At 46.7% G+C, this 18,050-nt stretch overlaps 1 protein-coding gene across 2 annotated transcripts in view; it reads right to left on the bottom strand.

Annotated features, from left to right (window-relative positions):
* Window positions 1-7,015: 7,015 nt before the first annotated feature.
* ATXN10 (ataxin 10) overlaps window positions 7,016-18,050 on the bottom strand; it is a 182,384-nt gene continuing 171,349 nt past the window's right edge. For both annotated transcript variants that reach the window (XM_060188766.1, XM_060188765.1), the window contains 2 exons: window positions 8,131-8,318; window positions 7,016-7,324 (listed from right to left, as the gene is read on the bottom strand). In XM_060188766.1, the coding sequence (XP_060044749.1) occupies window positions 7,322-7,324; window positions 8,131-8,318 (191 nt within the window). In that variant the 3' untranslated portion in view covers window positions 7,016-7,321. The remainder of the gene's footprint in view (window positions 7,325-8,130; window positions 8,319-18,050) is intronic.

Raw genomic sequence — 18,050 nt, 5'->3', positions numbered from 1 at the left:
GACTTCCGCCCCCAGGGCTGTGCAGAGTGTAGCTCGGCCCCCTGGCTTCTCCTTCCTGATGTGAGAAGTGCCTTCAGAGGAGAAAGCAGTCCAGCTGCCTTACTGCTCAAAGCCTGGCCATCCCCAGAGCCGGGCCCTGCAGTTCTGCACTATTTATCTTGCTCACTTTCTGGCACCTTCAAATAGTAGATGAGAACTATTCTGGCCTCCTCTTTAGTGGTTTCCAAGGGAGGTTTGGTCAGGCTTTCCTAGTCAACCACCACTGCATTCAGAAAGGACTTCTATTCTCTAATCGAAGTCATCATCCAAGAAAATCTTCGTTTGCTGTCATCCTTGACCCCTCATGACAGTCCACCTAAAAGCTTTAAGGCAGCATTCATAATTTAAAACGTGTGTGTATGTGTGTGTGTGTGTGTGTGTAACCAGAACAGAATGCAAAATGTTCAATAAGAGAATGGTAAAATCCACTGCATGTGTGTGTGTGTTTGTGTGTGTGTGTGTAACCAAGGCCTTGCTATCCACTGCAGGTGTGTGTAACCAGGGCCTTGTTCACATGTGATTTCAGGGCCTTGTTCACATGTGATTTCATTTCTTTGGCCACCTTTTCATTTAGACAGAAAGTGAGACACCACAGCACTCAGGTTTCCTCTGTTTCAGCAGGACCTCCCGTGTAGTTCCAGGACGCAGAGCTGGGTCACACCCATGGCCTTGCAGGCACCCTGCCTGTGAGTTCTCTCTCCAGCACCACTACAAAAACATCTTTTTTTCTTCATGCTTTAATTCTATCTTTATTGTTAACTCTACAAACATGACATTATTTTATTCCGTTCATTTTTATTTATAAAAAGGAAACACTGACAAAAACCACAGGATACTCTAGAGGGGTGCAACTCCACACAGAAGCATCCTGATGATGTCACCATGGGAATTCCTCTTATATGAGGTTTCTAACTTTTGCTACAAACTTTGTGCTACAGTGTTAGGTGTGGGCTCCCTTGCAGGGTTGTATAAGGCCCCCTTTTCTACCCACACCATTTTCCAAAGAATCTATTTCCATGACTTCAAATATCACCCATACATAATACCAATGACTCCAAATGGACCACTGCAAGACTGTTCTCTTGCACAGCCCTACTCTTGAATCTACAATTATCATTGCTAATTGTCTCCAGGGCCTCGCACCTACACAAACCCACTGTTCCTGGATTCTTTTCACTTTCACAGAGAGAGGGAGACAGGAAAAGAGAGCCACCCCTGGGGCCCCAGTTCCCACGTGCAGGGGGGAAGCCTTGCGAGTGGTGCAGCAGGGCTGCAGGTCTCTGCTTTTCTCCCTCCCACTCTATCCCTCCTTCCCTCTCAATTCCTGGCTGTCTCTATCCAATACATAAACAAAGATCATTAAAAAGCAGAGACACCACAGCACCACCTAACCACCAAACACTGGCTGCTACATGCCCTTAGGCATTGACCGTGCAATTCAACAGCCTCATGCATATTTTAAAGGGATTCATACTGGAATGCACTGCATATTCACTATGAGGATTAACTAATTATTTTGTTTTTCCTTTTGAAAAACCACAGCACTGCTCAGCTCTGGCTTATGGTGGTGCTGGGGACTGAATCTGGGACTTTATAGAGTCTCAAGCATGAGAGTCTCTTTGCAATAACCTTTGTGCTATGTGCCCAGCCCAATAATTAATATTTTTAGAATGCTGACTACACTGCCTGGCACCAGAAACAATGTACAAGTTAGCAACTATGCATAGAACCAGTGCCAGGGAGATAGGAGCAGTTTCCTTAAGCCTCCATCCAGAGCTCCGCCCCACTAGGGAAAGAGAGAGACAGGCTGGGAGTATGGATCCACCTGTCAATGCCCATGTTCAGCAGGAAAGCCAGACCTTCCACCTTTTGCATCCCACAATGACCTTGGGTCCATTCTCCCAGAGGGATAAGGAATAGGAAAGCTATCAGGGGAGGGGATGGGATACGGAGATCTGGTGGTGGGAATTGTATGGAGTTGTACCCCTCTTATCCTATGGTTTTGTTAATGTCTCCTTTTTTAAAAAAATAAATTTAAAAAAAACTAAAAAACTAAAACAAAAACCTCCATCAGAGACACTCGTGACAAGCTAGTAAGGGCGGAAACACAGGTCATAGCAACAGGAAGTGCAACCTGTGTCAGAGAGCATCTCCCATGTGTCAGATAACACCCTAACCCTGTGAGCACATGCATTTATATTTATTTTTATGCACTCCTAAGAGTAGTAGTGTAGTGGGGAGGAAACAAAGACAGTTTATGAAACCTGCTCCAGGGACAACAGTGAGATCCCATTTCACTCCTATGAGAATGTCATATTATCAGAAAAGGGAGCAGGAACAAATGCTGAAGAAGTTGTAGAGTCAAAGGAACCCTCCTGCATAGTTGGTGGGAATGTCAATTGGTCCAACCCCTGTGGAGAACAGTCTGGAGAACTCTCAGGCTAGAAATGGACCTACCCTATGATCTTGCAATTTCTCTCCTAGGGATGTAGCCTAAGCAAACACAACCATCCAAAAAGATTTGTGTACACCTATGTTCATAGCAGCACAATTTGTAATAGCCAAAACCTGGAAGCAACCCAGATGTCCAAAAACAGATGAGTGGCTGATCAAGTTGTGGTCTATATAGTATACAATGGTTATTTATTCAGCTGTTATAAAATGGTGACTTCACCGTTTTCAGCCCATCTTGGATGGAACTTGAAGAAATCATGTTAAGTGAAATACGTCAGAAAGAGAAGGATGAATATGGGATGATCTCACTCTCAGGCAGAAGTTGAAAAACAAGATCAGAAGAGAAAACAGTAAGCAGAACCTGGACTGGAGTTGGTATATTGCACCAAAGTAAAGGACTCTGGGGTGGATGGGGGGGGGGGGGGGTTCAGGTCCTGGAACAGGATGGCAGAGGACCTAGTGGGGTTTGTACTGTTATGTGGAAAACTGGGAAATGGTATGCATGTATAAACAATCATATTTTGTCGACTGTAAAATATTAATCCTGCAATAAAGAAATGAAAAGAGAGAGAGAGAAAGCTAGCTGCTCCAGGGATGAGGTGGTGACGCACTGGGTTAAGCACACACACTATGAAGTGCAAGGACCTATGTAAGGATCCTGGTTTGAGCTCCTGGCTTCCTACAAGGGGTTGCCTCACAAGCTGTGAAACAGTTGTGCAGGTATCTGTCTTTGTCTCCCCCTCTCTATCCACCCTACCCTCTCAATTTCTCTTTGTTCTATCTAATAAAAAAAGATAGAAAAGGGGGGGAGTGGAAGTGGTGGTGGATTTATAGCACTGGCACCAAGCCCGAGACTGGAAGCAAACAAACAAAAAGCTGCTCCAAATGATACAGGCAAAGAAACGGGGTCGGCGGGGGGGTGGGTGGAGGTCTACAGCCCAGCACTGCTTCAGTTTATATTCTTAATTCTTCCTGTAGGGCCAGGCGCTGGTGCACTTGGCAGAGCGAGGGCCTGTTTCAAGGACCTGGTCTCCACCTGTGTGTGTGGGGGGGGGGGGGGGGGAAGGAGCTTCACAGACAGTGAAACAGTTGCCTCTATTTCTTTTATAAATTTTTAAAAAATATTTATTCACTTTTGTTGCCCTTGTTTTATTGTTGTAGTTATTACTGTTGTTATTGATGTCGTAGGATAGGACAGAGAGAAATGGAGAGAGGAGGGGAAGACAGAGAGGGGGAGAGAAAGATAGATACCTGCAGACCTGCTTCACCGCCTGTGAAGCGACTCCCCTGCAGGTGGGGAGCCGGGGGCTCAAACCGGGATCCTTATGCCGGTCCTTGCGCTTTGCGCCACGTGCGCTTAACCCACAGTCATCTCTATTTCTATCTCCCCTTTCCTTCTCAATTTCTCTATCCAATAAAAATGTAAACAAAAAAGGACATAAATACATCTTGCTTGATTAAACAGCAGCAGGAATTATATCTACACTGCGACGTTGCTTAGCAGGTGTAAAAACATCACAACAAAATTTTGTGCAGACACGAGGAGTGTATATTATGTTGTCTAAACAAGGAACCTCTAGTTTAATACTTCTCATTTAAGCAAACTGAACAAACATGACTCTTCAAAGTCACTCCCACCAAGATAACTGGCTCTGGCTATGATGATCAGAGTCTGATGGATGAGTTAATCCCACAGCCACTCCACTGGAAGCAAAGGATCACCTGTAAATGCATATATATTGCTGGTGGTAAGTAACATTCCATTGTAAAATATCACCGGGGTAAGATTTGACCTAAACAAATGCAGATGAGGAGCTGGGGGGGCATTTAGAGGGATCGAGAGCAGAGTACTTGCCTGCCCAAGACCTTGAGAACCAGGGCTAATCTCTGACACTGTCACATACCAGAGCTGAAGATGCTCTGTTCTTTCTCTCACTTTCTAGCTCCCAAGAAAAATCAAAATATTTTAAAAATACAAATGAATATATAAAATGGAGAGAGGAAGAAAACAGATATTACATTATATACATACGAGGGAGAAAAATGAATTTTGGGGGGGGGGGAGTCTTTAATTGATTTTCCACAAAGAGGCCACTGTGGCTGAAATTATCAGAACCTTGGACAGCACCAAAAGGCCCTTTTGACTTTAAATGGTAGTTTTAGATCTTAAATGTTAGGCTCTTCTTCAACTCCTCTGCATTTAAAAATCCCAAACACTCTTTCCTCTTACGTAAAATCAGATTTCTTTATGTGCAGATCTTACCTTTATGGAACTTGCATTTAAAAAAATGTCTTTCTTCTGAAAAAATACATATATTTTTGCTGACTCAAGGAGAGAAATAAAAGGGTCATAAAAATCATTTAAATAACTTAGTTTTAAGCATCTAATGTTGTTAGAGTAGCAAAACAATGTCTTTTAAAGAAAGCCAACACAGATACATATAACCACACACATATAAAATGCTGATTTCCCATTTGAAATTGACTGTCAGGAAACCAAAAGGACCCTGAATCTTTTGTCCCATGTTTCCAAATGGACATAATTTAGCTGTATCCAAAGTCCTGCTATTAGTCACAAGTTACTGAGAGGGAAAAAAAGGGCATCTCAAGATTAGCTTCTAAAAAACAAACAACAAAAACTCCATGAGATGCATTATATAGACATAGATAATAACACTAATTCTAACAGTGTATTATCAAAATCATAAAAGTATTATACAAAATCTTAATACCCATTGTTAAGGAATTTTAAAAAAATCATTCTGCAAATACTGGCATGCCCTGTCAAACAGAAAAGACTTTTCCTCACTATCTTTTAAAAGGAAGCAAGCCTTGAAAAAATTGAACTGCTTTGTCAGTCTGCTCTTGAGAGCAATAATATGGTGACAGAGTGCACTGTGTGGCCACTCTGTCTCTTTACAACTTTTCTAAGGCTGAGCTGCTTTCTTTCCCCTTTCTAAATGACTGACTGAGGTGGTGATTTAATCCTCTGTAGCATGTAAAACAAGGTTCTCAGAAGCTCCAAGCGCACTGGTGGAAGACAGGGAAGCTGTTGTGCTCAAGACTTAATCTATCCAGAGGCATCAAAAGCAGCCACAATGCAGCCATCAGCGTGTTTTCACTGTGCGAGCTCCACGTTTCCTACTTCGGAAACACAGACCCATTCCCCCATTCTATATTCCCACAAGGCCTCCTTTTATTTATTTGTGTTTGTTATTATGTGGCTTACCCTGACATGTTTGTGTGATTCCACTGGTGTGCATACATCCATTGAACGAAGGGGAGAATAAAAAAAAAAAAAAAGAAGAAGTGTCTATTGCAAACTTGTTAAAAGGAAAAAGGGACTCCTACTGCTTTCTTCCTTTGGCCAGGCTTTCATTCAGAGAATAGGATTTAACTCTGTGTGTCCCAGAAGAGAATGCCTGCTCTGTGCATTTGAAATTTCACAATGGCTTATGTATTGAGGAGATGTCATACACGAGAGAGAGAAAAAAAAAATGTTACTCACAGGTTACCAGAACTCCATCTTTGGAGTTCTTTTCACTGGGTAGCACATAGGGAAAACTTCTATTCCAGTCGTTATGTGCTTAATTAAGTTGTTCTGACAAAGTAGTTTTAAGTATGAGCACACAAATCTTACAAGAACCTTACTTGGGAACAGTCAGTCTTTCTGTAACACTTCTGGTTGGGACTTTGTAGCTTTTATTTTGGGGGATTTGACACGGCTTGTACAGAATTGCTAGATATGTTAGTTTAGTACATAGCTGACTAAGAAAATACATGTGAAATATTCACAACATGACTTCCCACTAGTTTTTTTTTGTTTGTTTTTTATTTTTTAATTAGTGAGGTGGGTGGTTACTAAGATGTTAGTGTTCACTTAACCCAGTTTTATGAATGAACACACACACACACACACACACACACACACACACACACACACACACACACACACACACACACGGTATATATTTATACAGAGATAGAGGAAGATACAGGTCAAATCAACTCCCCACTTTCCGGAACTACTTCTACAATTCCAGTGAAGCCATGGCTAAAGGTGAGGGCATCTTTATGAGGCTGGAGTTCTGCTACCTGAAAAGGAAAAGGCTCCAGATAGGCCTTTATAAGATGTGAGAAGTCTTAAGTGTTAGGCGATTTGGAAGGAGAAGAGTTAATGGTCCAAATGCTCACTCGTCTGTCCGAGTCCCTGCACATTCCAGAGGGACAAGGCAGAGCGACAACACAGCCCCAAACCTAAAGTGAAGAGGGGGAGCTTTCTATTCTTCAGCATCTCTCGAATTAATTAACTGGAAATGAGTCTTGTCAATGTTTTGGAAAGGCAGAAGGGGTGAAAAGAGATTGCTAGAATTAATCACAGTGAGAAAGTACTTCAGCTGCCTGCCAGAGTTCAGAGAATGCAATGAGAAGGGGGATAGAGGAGTGGGGCTGACTTGCCATCTGAAGGAACAAATGGTATCCAAGCCAGTGCCCAAGCCTCTGGCGAATCAGGGACGCGTCCTCAACGAGAAAAATGTTTATTATTTGCTGCTACGGCGAGTACAATATACCACTTAAATGCATGTTGTGCCCACGGAGACAATGGCAAATCAGACAGTTACACTTGAAAAGCGAGAAACAACAGGATATGAACGGACATTCACTTTTAAGCTTTTCTGCATACAAGTCTATTAACTATTATCTAAATGATTGATGTGTTTTTGAATTTGTACTTATAAATCTTCAAATACTTCCAATTTCACATATTGCAGAACATGAGAAATCCATGAAACATTCTGAAAATTCAGTATCTCGATGGAGAGGCCATTCACTAAGAAAAAGAAGAAAAAAGACAAAATTGTACATATACCTGGAAATATTCAAGAAACATCACAGGAAGAAAAAAAAAAAGAGGCAGCAAGGACTTTGGTCAGTGTTCACAAATGACAGAGCCCTGGGCAACTCACTGAAATGATCCAAATAATTTTCTGTTCTTTTCAACACAGTCCACGTTAGCTTACTTTTATGGAAATCAAATTCCTGTGAGTGGCTTTTAGACCATGTAAAAATGGTGAGATGCATTTTACAGTTTTTCCTGAGGGCAGCTTTGAGATTATAACTCTCTTAAGAAGATGGCAGCATAAAGCCAGAACAAAAAGATGTACTTGCAATTTTATTTGGGCATTTTAATGCCATTTTCTTTATATATATATACACACATACATACATATATATATGTATATATATGTATATATATATATTTACCCTTTTGTTGCCCTTTTTTATTATTGTTGTAGTTATTGTTACTGATGTCGTCATTGTTAGATAGGACAGAGAGAAATGGAGAGAAGAGGAAGACAGAGAGGGGGAGAGAAAGATAGACATCTGCAGACCTGCTTCACCGCCTGTGAAGCGACTCCCCTACAGGTGGGGAGCCGGGGGCTCTAACCGGGATCCTTATGCCGGTCCTTGAGCTTTGCGCCACGTGTGCTCAACCCGCTGCGCTACCGCTCGACTCCCTTTAATGCCATTTTCAAAACCAAAATGCTGCTACCCATACTGGTGTCACGGGTGGGGGGGGGGGGAGGCAGTGGGGTAAACATTTTGTCCACACCACAAGCTCACGCTTGCACTCACCAGCTGAGGTGTGTCACTAGTGGGTTTCAGGATCAGCTTGTCCCCCCTCTTTTCAACTTCAAAACCCATTTTTTTGAGCAGAGATGTGTCTGCCAGCCCCTGCTCCTCCATCTTGGCGATCAAATCCTGGTTTTGGCTGTTGTCTTCCGTGAGGTTTCGGATGGCATACACCACCCACTGGGTCAGGACTGGAAGCAGAGTGAAGGAACCTGTTGGTGCGTTTTCCAGTTCGAGAATTTCCCATGAGTAGGACTAGGAAAAGAGGGGGGGTTCCTGGCAGTACTGAGCCTCTAGGATCTATTAACACGTTGTCATTGAGGGTGCACTACAGATTTGCATCCAAAGCAGGAAGTAACTAAAAGTATATAATGACATGCACATGTATACCCAGTGTGTGATGTCTAGTAACCACCTCTGAAGCTAATGAACACAAGATCTCACACACACACACACACACACTCTCTCTCTCTCTCACATACTCTCTCACACACACTCTCTCTCTCTCACATACTCTCTCACACACACTCTCTCTCACACACACACACACACTCTCTCTCTCTCTCTCTCACATACTCTCTCTCTCACACACACTCTCTCTCTCTCACACACACTCTCTCTCTCTCTCTCTCTCTCTCTCACACACACACACACACACACACACACACACACACACACACACAGTCTCTCTCTCCCTCTCCCTCTCTAATTATGCCATTGCATCACCGGGGAAAGAATAAGAGAGCTACAGATTATAGAACTTGTCACAAAGACTTCGGGGTAGTCAGACAAGAACATCATCTTGCCTGAAGCAAGTCCAGTTATAAATAAGAATTGTTTCCTAGGAGTCACCCTGGAATTTCCCTCATTCTGTATTTGCAGATAAAGCGGGAAGAAGGGTTTAGGGTGTGGAGTGTGAACGTGCCCTCTGGAGACCACGAGCCAGCCCTGACTGTAAACGCCCCGCACACAGTCGCATCTGAGACGGAGGCCACGGAGGAAGGCTGCGCTGTTCACTAAGATCTTTTATTTAGTCACCATGAGCTGCAGAGATCCTGTCAGAAGTAGTGAAGCAGAGCAAGAATGGACTGTATAGAAACTGCCGTTGAGAGCTCACCTGGACAGTGGGCCTGCTCTGTCACGCACAGGGCCCTGGGACACCAATTTCCACCTCCACGCTGGAGGAAGCCTTGTGCTTTCCCTTTCTCCCTGTCTGAAAAAGATGGGCCTAAGCCCTGGGGATGACAAACAAGCAACAACAACAATGCTGCTGTGCAGGAACTGTGTCTGGTGGTTCGCTCTGAGACACACACGAGCTACCAAGGACAGGCCCTGTGCCCAGTGGGTGTGGCACCATCTGTTGGTTTAGAGAAAACAACAAGAATCAGAGTGAAATAAACCCTCCACCTACCCAAGCATCTCTCATATCAGAATCGAGGCATTTTCCGGGGCCTCCTCCCCCCATCCCAGGATTCAGGCCTTTGGCGTCAGTACCTATGGTTCTAGCCTAGTTCTAGACATGATGGTGAGGTCCATTCTGAGACATTTCTAGCTTCCACAAGCTGACAGAGAAGCCATGGAGAGAGAAAGGCAGGCTTAAGTCTGCGGAAAACTCATGACTCTCTCTTGTCGTGTTTGGGGAAGAAAGTGAATCAAATGATTTCTCAAAGAAAAACTGAAGGAAGGAAGGAATCTCATGCCAGGCTTGTCCTGCCAGCTGCAAACTCGGTGTGTCTGGTGGAAAAGACCATCACCCAGAGCCTCTAACTGCAAATTCTCTCGGTTCCAGGGCAAACAAGGCCCCCTCCGCACACTCCTGCATACCTTTCCTGCCAGGTGCCCTCACACCTTGGGCTCTTAGCAACAGCAAAATGCTGGGTTTTGCCTCTGCCTTTCCCATGCGAGTCCCTGACTGGGCCCTGCTGCACCCTCACCCGCCCCTCCTTTTGTGAGGGGTACCTGCCTGCATGGATAAAGACTCCGTCAAGAGGCCAGGAAGTGGCACACCTGGTTAAGTACACTTGTTATCACATGCAAGGACCCGGGTTCGAGCCCCCATCTGTAGGGGGAAGCTTTAGGAGCAGTAAAGCGAGTACTGCAGATGTCTTGCTCCCATTTTCTTTCCTTCTCAATTTCTCTGCCATATCATATTAAGAAAGAAAAGTGGGTGGGATGGGGACAGCACAAACGTTACACAGACTCTAATGCTGGAGGCTCTGAGGTCCCAGGTTCAATTCCCTGCACCACCATAAGGCAGAGCTGAGTGGTGCTCTGGTAATAAAACAAATTAATTTAAAAGCCGCCTCAGTCAAGCTTCCTCTTTCTAGAAGCTGTCTCCACTCTCCTAGATCCCCCCGGAAGGCAGTGTCAGCTAGGTGCACCCGCTGTGTGGTCTCCCTAGCAGTTCTCCTGCTGCACCGTTCTTATCTGTCCATGTCTGTGAGAGCCACCATGGCAGGGGAAAGACCTTACTCAGCTCTGTATCAACAGCACCCAGTCTGCTTCCTGACACAAAGTCTATCTGCAGAGTGTTTAGTGACATGGTATCAGCTATGACTGCCTGCTTCTACTCCTGTCTGCCCTAACGCCCCGTGCGCCCCGGGCCGTCAGTGTGGTGTCTCGTTCACCTCTGTCCCCAAGCCTCACACAGTGGGCCGGACATCTGAGGGGTGGACTTGCCTGCAAGTTCATCTCGTGGGCGGGGTGGTGGCGGCACGGCTGTGGCCCACACCGGCTGTGCACTCCCCTTTTGTTCTCCCTGTGGTTTCCTGACTCAGGGCCTTGCAGAGCCGAGAGATTAGATGAAAGTAAACCAATATAAATGCAACCCAGGCAAGCAAGCTCACAGAGTAAATAAAAGGTCCATGACAACAAAACACCGGGAGCTCTCCCCTGTGGACGGATGAAAGGGCGGGTCTCAATCCTGCTCATCTAGGAGAGAGGCAGCTTTTTTTTTTGTTTTGTGAGAAGAATGCAGTGGCCTTTTAATGGCATTCCACGCTTAGCGCATCTGGCAGCTGATTTCCATGAAATGCTTGCACGATCCCTATCTTACACTCAGGCAGAGGAGAAGAGAGGTGAATGAGGATCCCCACCCCCACACAGCACCTCACCCCACCAGGGCTCTCCCCCCACCCTGGCCAGGTCAGCACGACGAGAGGAACAAACTGACCATCAATCAAGAACGTCACAAGGAGCAGATACCTGACCTAGCCGCTAAGCAGACGACCAATGGAGAACAAGGTAGAAAAGATATATATATATATATTTATATATTGATATTCACCTTCTTCCCAAATAGGTCTTCAGAGGACAAAAAGAAGTGAAGTGGGGGAAGAGGGGTGGGTGGTCATACCGCTGTGCCCAGTCAACTCACCAGAGTCAACACGCACACTTGTCCATGTTCTAGGGGAAATTAACCTCTCTCTCTCTCTCTCTCTCTCTTTTTTTTTTGCCAGCAAGGTATTGATGGGGCTCAGTGCAAGTACTATAAACCCACTTCTGGTGACCTTTTCTTTCTTTCTTTTTCTTCTTTTTGTCTCTTTCTTTCTTTTTATTTTAGTGAGATAGGACAGAGAGAAATTGAGAGAGGAGAGGGAGAGAGAGACAGATACCTGCAGACCTGCTTCACCACACGTAAAGTGTCCATCCCCCTGCAGATGGAGAGCAGGGCTCGAACCAGGGTCCCTGAACTTGGTAATATACTGAACTGGGTGACTGCCTTGTTTCCGTGTTAAGGAGGAGGGCTCCGTAACATCAGAATACTGTGTGCGGCTCTGTGCTTGGGCGGATATGAACGTTTTTATTCTCCATCTCTGCCCTGAGTAAGCACCCTCATAGTCCAGTTTGTGTTGTCTATCTACACACCAAACACGGCGGAGGGAGGGTGGTGATATAGCTCACCTGTGGGCTGGGGAGACAGCATAGTGGTTATGCAAAAGGCATTTCACGCCTGAGAAACCTAAGGTCCTAGGTTCAATCCCCAGCACTACCATAAACTAGAGATGATCAGTGCTCTGGTAAAAACAAACAACAAACAGCTCACTTGGATAGTATGCTGCTTTGCCATGTGAGCAGCCTGGGTTCGAGCCTGGGCCCCATGCACTGAAGGAACCTTCAGGGCTGTGATCTCTTTCACATACACACACACTCTCTCTGCCTCTCTCTCAGATAGACAGATAGGTAAGTAGACAGACAGATAGATACGTGCACACATACTGCACAGAGATGCTCTAACGTGTCCTTATTTCAGCATAGGTCTAGGGTCTCAGACTTAGTAACAGTCACAACCTCATGTTTATAGTTCTCCCCTGCACAAAATCGAGCTGAGAACAGCGAAGCACAGTGACCTGGAGCTGAGTTAACACACAGACTGCTCATGAATATGCATGGCCCCTCCTGCTAGCCCACCGGGAGAGGCTGAGAGGCCAGGCAGCCTGTGAAGACTTAGACAGCCCTGAGTGTCACAAGGGAGATTAAAGCGAGTTCCCGGTTAATATTCACTTTGCCCTCTTGTTCCCTCTCTAAAGAGACAGAAAGAAAGAGAGTGGGGGAGAAAATTAAACATCTTCTAAAGTCTCTAATCCCACCAACACTTGAAGTGCCTTATTGTATGCTGAGCTTTAGAAAGCGGGTTTCTAAAGTTTCCATAGCTACTACAAATAGCAGGCGCGAGCCCATGTGTTACAGCACCGCCTGGAAAGAACCCTGCAGCAGGCGGGAGCACTCTGGGGGGCTTGGAGCCAGCCACAGGATGGCAGTGACAAGAGGCACCTTGCGGCTGCTGGCTGGGCGGCAGCGGCAGTGTGAGCTGTGCGGGGACTCTGCACATCTGTGCAAAGCATGCGGGGCCACACTGGCCTGACACACTGGCGGAGGAGAGATGAGCACAGCCTAGTGTAGGCCGGGGGTCAGCACAGTGCAGGAGAACATTTCCTGCCCAGGACCTAACTAACCAGCATCCTCAGGCGCCAGATTCGTGTTCACAGTCAGCTGGGTTCAAACACTAAGGCCGGAGCTGTAGAAGAGAATGTCTTTAAAAGGCCAGGTTCTCTCAGCTGTCAGTGTCAGAGCCACTGAAGTTCTCTGTAAGTTGCTAGAACGCAGCCTCATGACCACAGGACACAGTTCTAGACAATAACTGTGAATGGTAGTGGGTGCGTTTTGGCCTGTGTTTGCATGGCCACAAATTTAAAAGTCCTTTATAGGTGCCCAGCTGGTGGCGCGCACATTACCGTGCACAAGGACCCAGGTTCAAGTCCTCACTCCCCACCTGCAGAAGGGAAGCTTCAAGTGCGCTGAAGCAGTGCTGCAGGTCTCTCTCCCTTTCCTGTACCTCTCAGTCTCTCTCTATCTTATCGGATCAAAGACTCCGTTCTGACCTCTCTGGGCAGACGGCCTCACCACTGTGTCCTGGAACCTCACCTCTCCAGGGCCCTACCCCACTGGGGAAAGATAGAAACAGGCTGGGGGTGTGGATCCACCTGCCAACACTCATGTCCATCAGAGAAGTAACTATAGAAGCCAGGACTCCCACCTTCTGCACCCCCAAAATAATTTTGATCTGTATTCCCAGGAGAAGAATGTTAGGGAAAGATGGGCTCAGAGAGGGGATGTACATTGGGGAGTCTTCCCTTGGTGGTGCTTGTGGGGGTCCTTTCTCTGACGCTCATCTTCAAACTATTAAGCAGTACGGTTCTACTCTTGAATTGCCACTTTGTGAAGCAGGGGGGGGAAGGGGAATTTCCCAAACAGCCCCCCAGGGACCCCTGGGCTTCACTGAGGCTTCAGCTGTTGGAGAAACAGAATCATGTCCAAACCACAGAGGAAATCCAAGAGGAGATGGGGAAAGAGGAAGAACTCCCAACTCTTCACAGGATCAGAAAGCTCTGTGCGGCTGATGGGACAGAAGCTCACCTATGAGGATGGGTGGTGGAGGTGGAGGTGGAGGTGGAGGTGGAGGTGGAGGTGGTGGTGGTGGTGGTGGTGGTGGTGGTGGTGGTGGTGGTGGTGGTGGTGTGGAAACAGAGAGGCCCTCTTGGAAGAAATGAACCTGAGTAGCACCGTCAAGTTCCCAGTGCCACACGCTTGCCCTGCACAGGTTGACACTTTCATTATGTCCACTGCCAAGTTCAGCCTACACCTACTTTCACCGAGCACACCTAGCTTTTGTTCGCAGTTGTCAGTTAAACGACAGGCTCTCGGTATGTTCAGGAAGCGGCTGTCGAGGCCTTCCTCAGTAGACTCTCTGCAGGGTCTCCCCGCCTGGCACTGGAAACAGCAAGTTCAGTAACTGCCAAAACCCACCCACTTTTGGCTCCCTCTTCCTTTTCCAAATTGCTGGTCTGTCTGGTATCTAATTTCCCTCCATATTTTTGTATTTTAAGATGAGGGAACATCTGTGGCTCAAGCCATGCACTGTTCTGTTTGCAGAATATTGTATCTTCACAGAACTTGCAAATAACTGTGTGTGCTCCCTCACCCCTTAGCAGTTAATTGTTAACAGTCAACATGGTAAGGGGGGGGGGGAGCTAATAGAAGGTAAAGGGATAAATAATCACCAGATTTGTAAATGGGAGGTCATCATCTGAAGAATATAAGACACTACGTGTGTTTCATGCGTGCTAGCAGCAGAAGGAGAAAAGAGTCTTACTTTTACAGAGGGGGGAAAAGTCACCTCAGAGCACCACTGCTGGAAGAGCCGAGGCTGCTTGCCTGGTCCCTGAATCCACAAAGAACTGGAGCATTAAAGGAAGTGGTACAGGAGCCAGAGAAGCACATTACTGAATTCTGACAGAATCATAACACACCAGTGTCCATCTGATCTGTGCCCATGATCCAAGCTGGAACTTTCTCACTGACTTTGAAGTGAAAGCCACACTCTCTGGCCCTTGGTTGAACACAACGGACTTTCCCTAAGCTGACTTTTAAAGGGAGAGATCAGTGGTGCACCTGGTCAAGCACACGTGCCACCATGTGGGAGGATCTGGGTTCTAGTTCCCGCTCCCCACCTGCAGGGGGGAAGGTTTACTGAGTGGTGAAGCAAGCGCTGCCAGTGTCTCTCTATCTCTCCCTGGCTATCTCTTCTTCCCCTCTCAATTTCTCTCTGTTCTATCAGAGAAAGGGAGGAAGAAAAGGAGTGAAGAAGGGTGGGAGGGAAGGAGGGAGGAAGGAAGGAGGAAAGAAAGAAAGAAAGAAAGAAAGGGAAGAAATGGGTGCCAGGAGCAGTGGGCTCACCATGCAAGCACCATGCCCCAGTGATAATCCTGGAGAGAGAAAAAGGGTGGGGAGGAGACGGGAGGCACACGTCTTCACAGAATTCTTCTAGAAGCCGAAGAATCGATGGGGCCCTGTCCCTACGCAGGTCACACGGGCAAAAAAAACCTTAGTCCATGCTGTAGACTGGACCCTGGCTGGGTTAGGAGAGTACAGCTCTTTACAAATCCCAGATGTGTGAAGTGCAAGCATCCAAGATTAGCATAGCGGAACACGCCGCTGCTGTCCATGCGACAAATGGGCTGGGCCCATCAGCTTGGCGGTGAGGTCACGGGAAGATGATACCCCTGAGCCTGTGCCCACATGGCTACCGCATACACTTCCCACTCCCACAGCTCCGTAGCCAAGCCGGGGCTGCACTTGCAGGTACCTCACAGCCACGGGGTTTTGGTGGTAAAGGATCCAATGGCACTGAGGCTAATTCTGTGCATTACGTTCTCTGGAATCATTTTTGCTGACCACTTCAAGGCACAGTGTGGTCCACAGCAGTCACAATCTGGCATCCGTGTCACACAACAGGTTTCAGGATCAGAAACAACCGATAGCACTTCTGACTTAAACCACACTAAAGGGCTCTGGGGCCACAAAGTAGTTCCATTTGTATGGGGGGCAGCACTCCAATGTCATTTCGGAGACTAGCGAGCAGCGTGCTCAGCAGTGTCCGGCACATGGCTGGCATGTGGGGTGTCTGTCAGATGGGTGCCCCTTGTCTCCTGACCCTGACTCTCTTGTGCCACTTCTCACACTACTGTGGTATAAGTCCTTGACTCCTACAGGATGGTGCCCAGCTACTGCTGGAACTCTTATTAGTCTTAGTCCTGGCACAGAGAGAAGCAGGAATGTTTTAAGTACCTGTGGGGTGATGGCATTTAGGCTTCACCTACTTGCAAGGAGCAGCCCCCCAGTTCTCCAGTCAGAACTGGGTTATAAAGGAGACACGAGGCCTGTATGCAGAACCGCTGTTGTGCACTGCTGGCCGCCATGGATGTAGGATCTGCCAGGGAGAGGCATCCCGGACACCCAGGCTCATTGCTGAGCATCAGCGCAAGACCCATCACCGCAGCCAAATGCGGTGTGAAGTGGTCATGGCCATGACTCCTGAGGGCAGAAGGACTAATAAGTGGAAGCTGGAGGGAGCACAGCAGACGCAGCTGGGAGGCTGCAGGCCCTGGCTGCCAGGAGAGGCGGTGCTTCTGAAGGACTCTGGAACTCTGGGACAGAGGGTTGATTCAGTGACAAAATGGCCAAATCACATTCTATTCATGGTGTCCACTGCTACCTTCAAGGTAAGCCTTTCTTTTTTTTTCTTTTTACTTTTTAAAAAATATTTATTTACTTATTTATTTTCCCTTTTGTTGCCCTTGTTGTTTAACATTATGGCTACTATTGTTGTTATTGATGTCATTGTTGTTGGAAAGGACAGAGAGAAATGGAGCGAGGAGAGGAAGACAGAGAGGGGAAGAGAAAGATAGACACCTGCAGACCTGCTTCACCGCCTATGAAGCGACTCCCCTGCAGGTGGGGAGCCCCGGGCTCGAACCGGATCCTTCAGCGGGTTCTTGCGCTTTGCACCATGCGCGCTTAACCTGCTGCGCCACCGCTGGACTCCCTAAGGTAAGCCTTTGTAAAAGAAGTTAACTTAAGTGTGTCTCACATAAGCCAAGATTATCCATCCACATAGTAACGATTCTAAGTATAATGGCTGCAGCAACCCAGGACATACATGAGGTGTGTGTGGGTGGGGGTGGGGGGGTTCTAGGCACTCACAGAAAGCATTCAATTCTCAGGGCTGACGAAACAGCTCACTTGGATAGTGAGCACCACTGTCAAGCCTGGCTTCAGATTGGAACTGGTTGCTGCCACAATGACACAAGCTTTAATGCTGTGGGATCTTTCATTCTCTGCCTCTATCTCAAACAAAAAACAAACAACAAAGTATTCATTCCTCACAAATACTCCCTCAAGTGGGTAGAGTTACCCTCATTCAACACATGAGAAAACAAAGGTACGGAGACAGGCCATTTATGTGAGGTGATTGAGCCGAAGGTTTGGGAACAAAACTTTAAAAGCTTCCAACTCAAGCCAAAAAATCCACCAGCAGCTGAGTGTATCAGGCAAACTTTCCTTATAATGGGATATTATATAGCCACCCACATGCAGCAATCTGGATGGATCTTGCAGTCGTGACTTTGAATGACAGATGACAAAACAATGCAAACCATGCCACCATTTATATGAGCTCTAAGCACAGCCAACCCAACGCACTTGGAGCGCCTGCCCAGAGCTAATTAAAGGGCACGCCTGCCTCAAGCCTGGCTCCTGGGCAGTTCTGGTGGAAAGGGGTGGTGGTGGGGGGATACCTGGCAGCATTTTCTTTTTTTAACAGAGCACTGCTCAGCTCTGGTTCATGGTGGTGCCGAACACTGAACCTTAGGAGCCTCAGGCATGACAGTCTGTTTGCATGACCATTATGTTACCTACTCCCGCCTGCCCGCAGCATTTTGTCTTTATGGAGTTAAATGGATGTCAGCTTTGTGATTATCTGTGAACTTTATACATTGGCCATTTGCACTTTCTAGAATGCAGACTTATACTTTAAAGCAGTTTTGAAAGATCAGGATGATGACTGATCTGAAACTCTCTTTTAA

The sequence above is a fragment of the Erinaceus europaeus genome, chromosome 4 (genome assembly GCF_950295315.1).
Source record: "Erinaceus europaeus chromosome 4, mEriEur2.1, whole genome shotgun sequence".
NCBI classification, from domain to species: domain Eukaryota; kingdom Metazoa; phylum Chordata; class Mammalia; order Eulipotyphla; family Erinaceidae; genus Erinaceus; species Erinaceus europaeus.
Note: the sequence above shows the minus strand (reverse complement) of the source record. Positions and strands in the feature narration are given on the sequence as shown.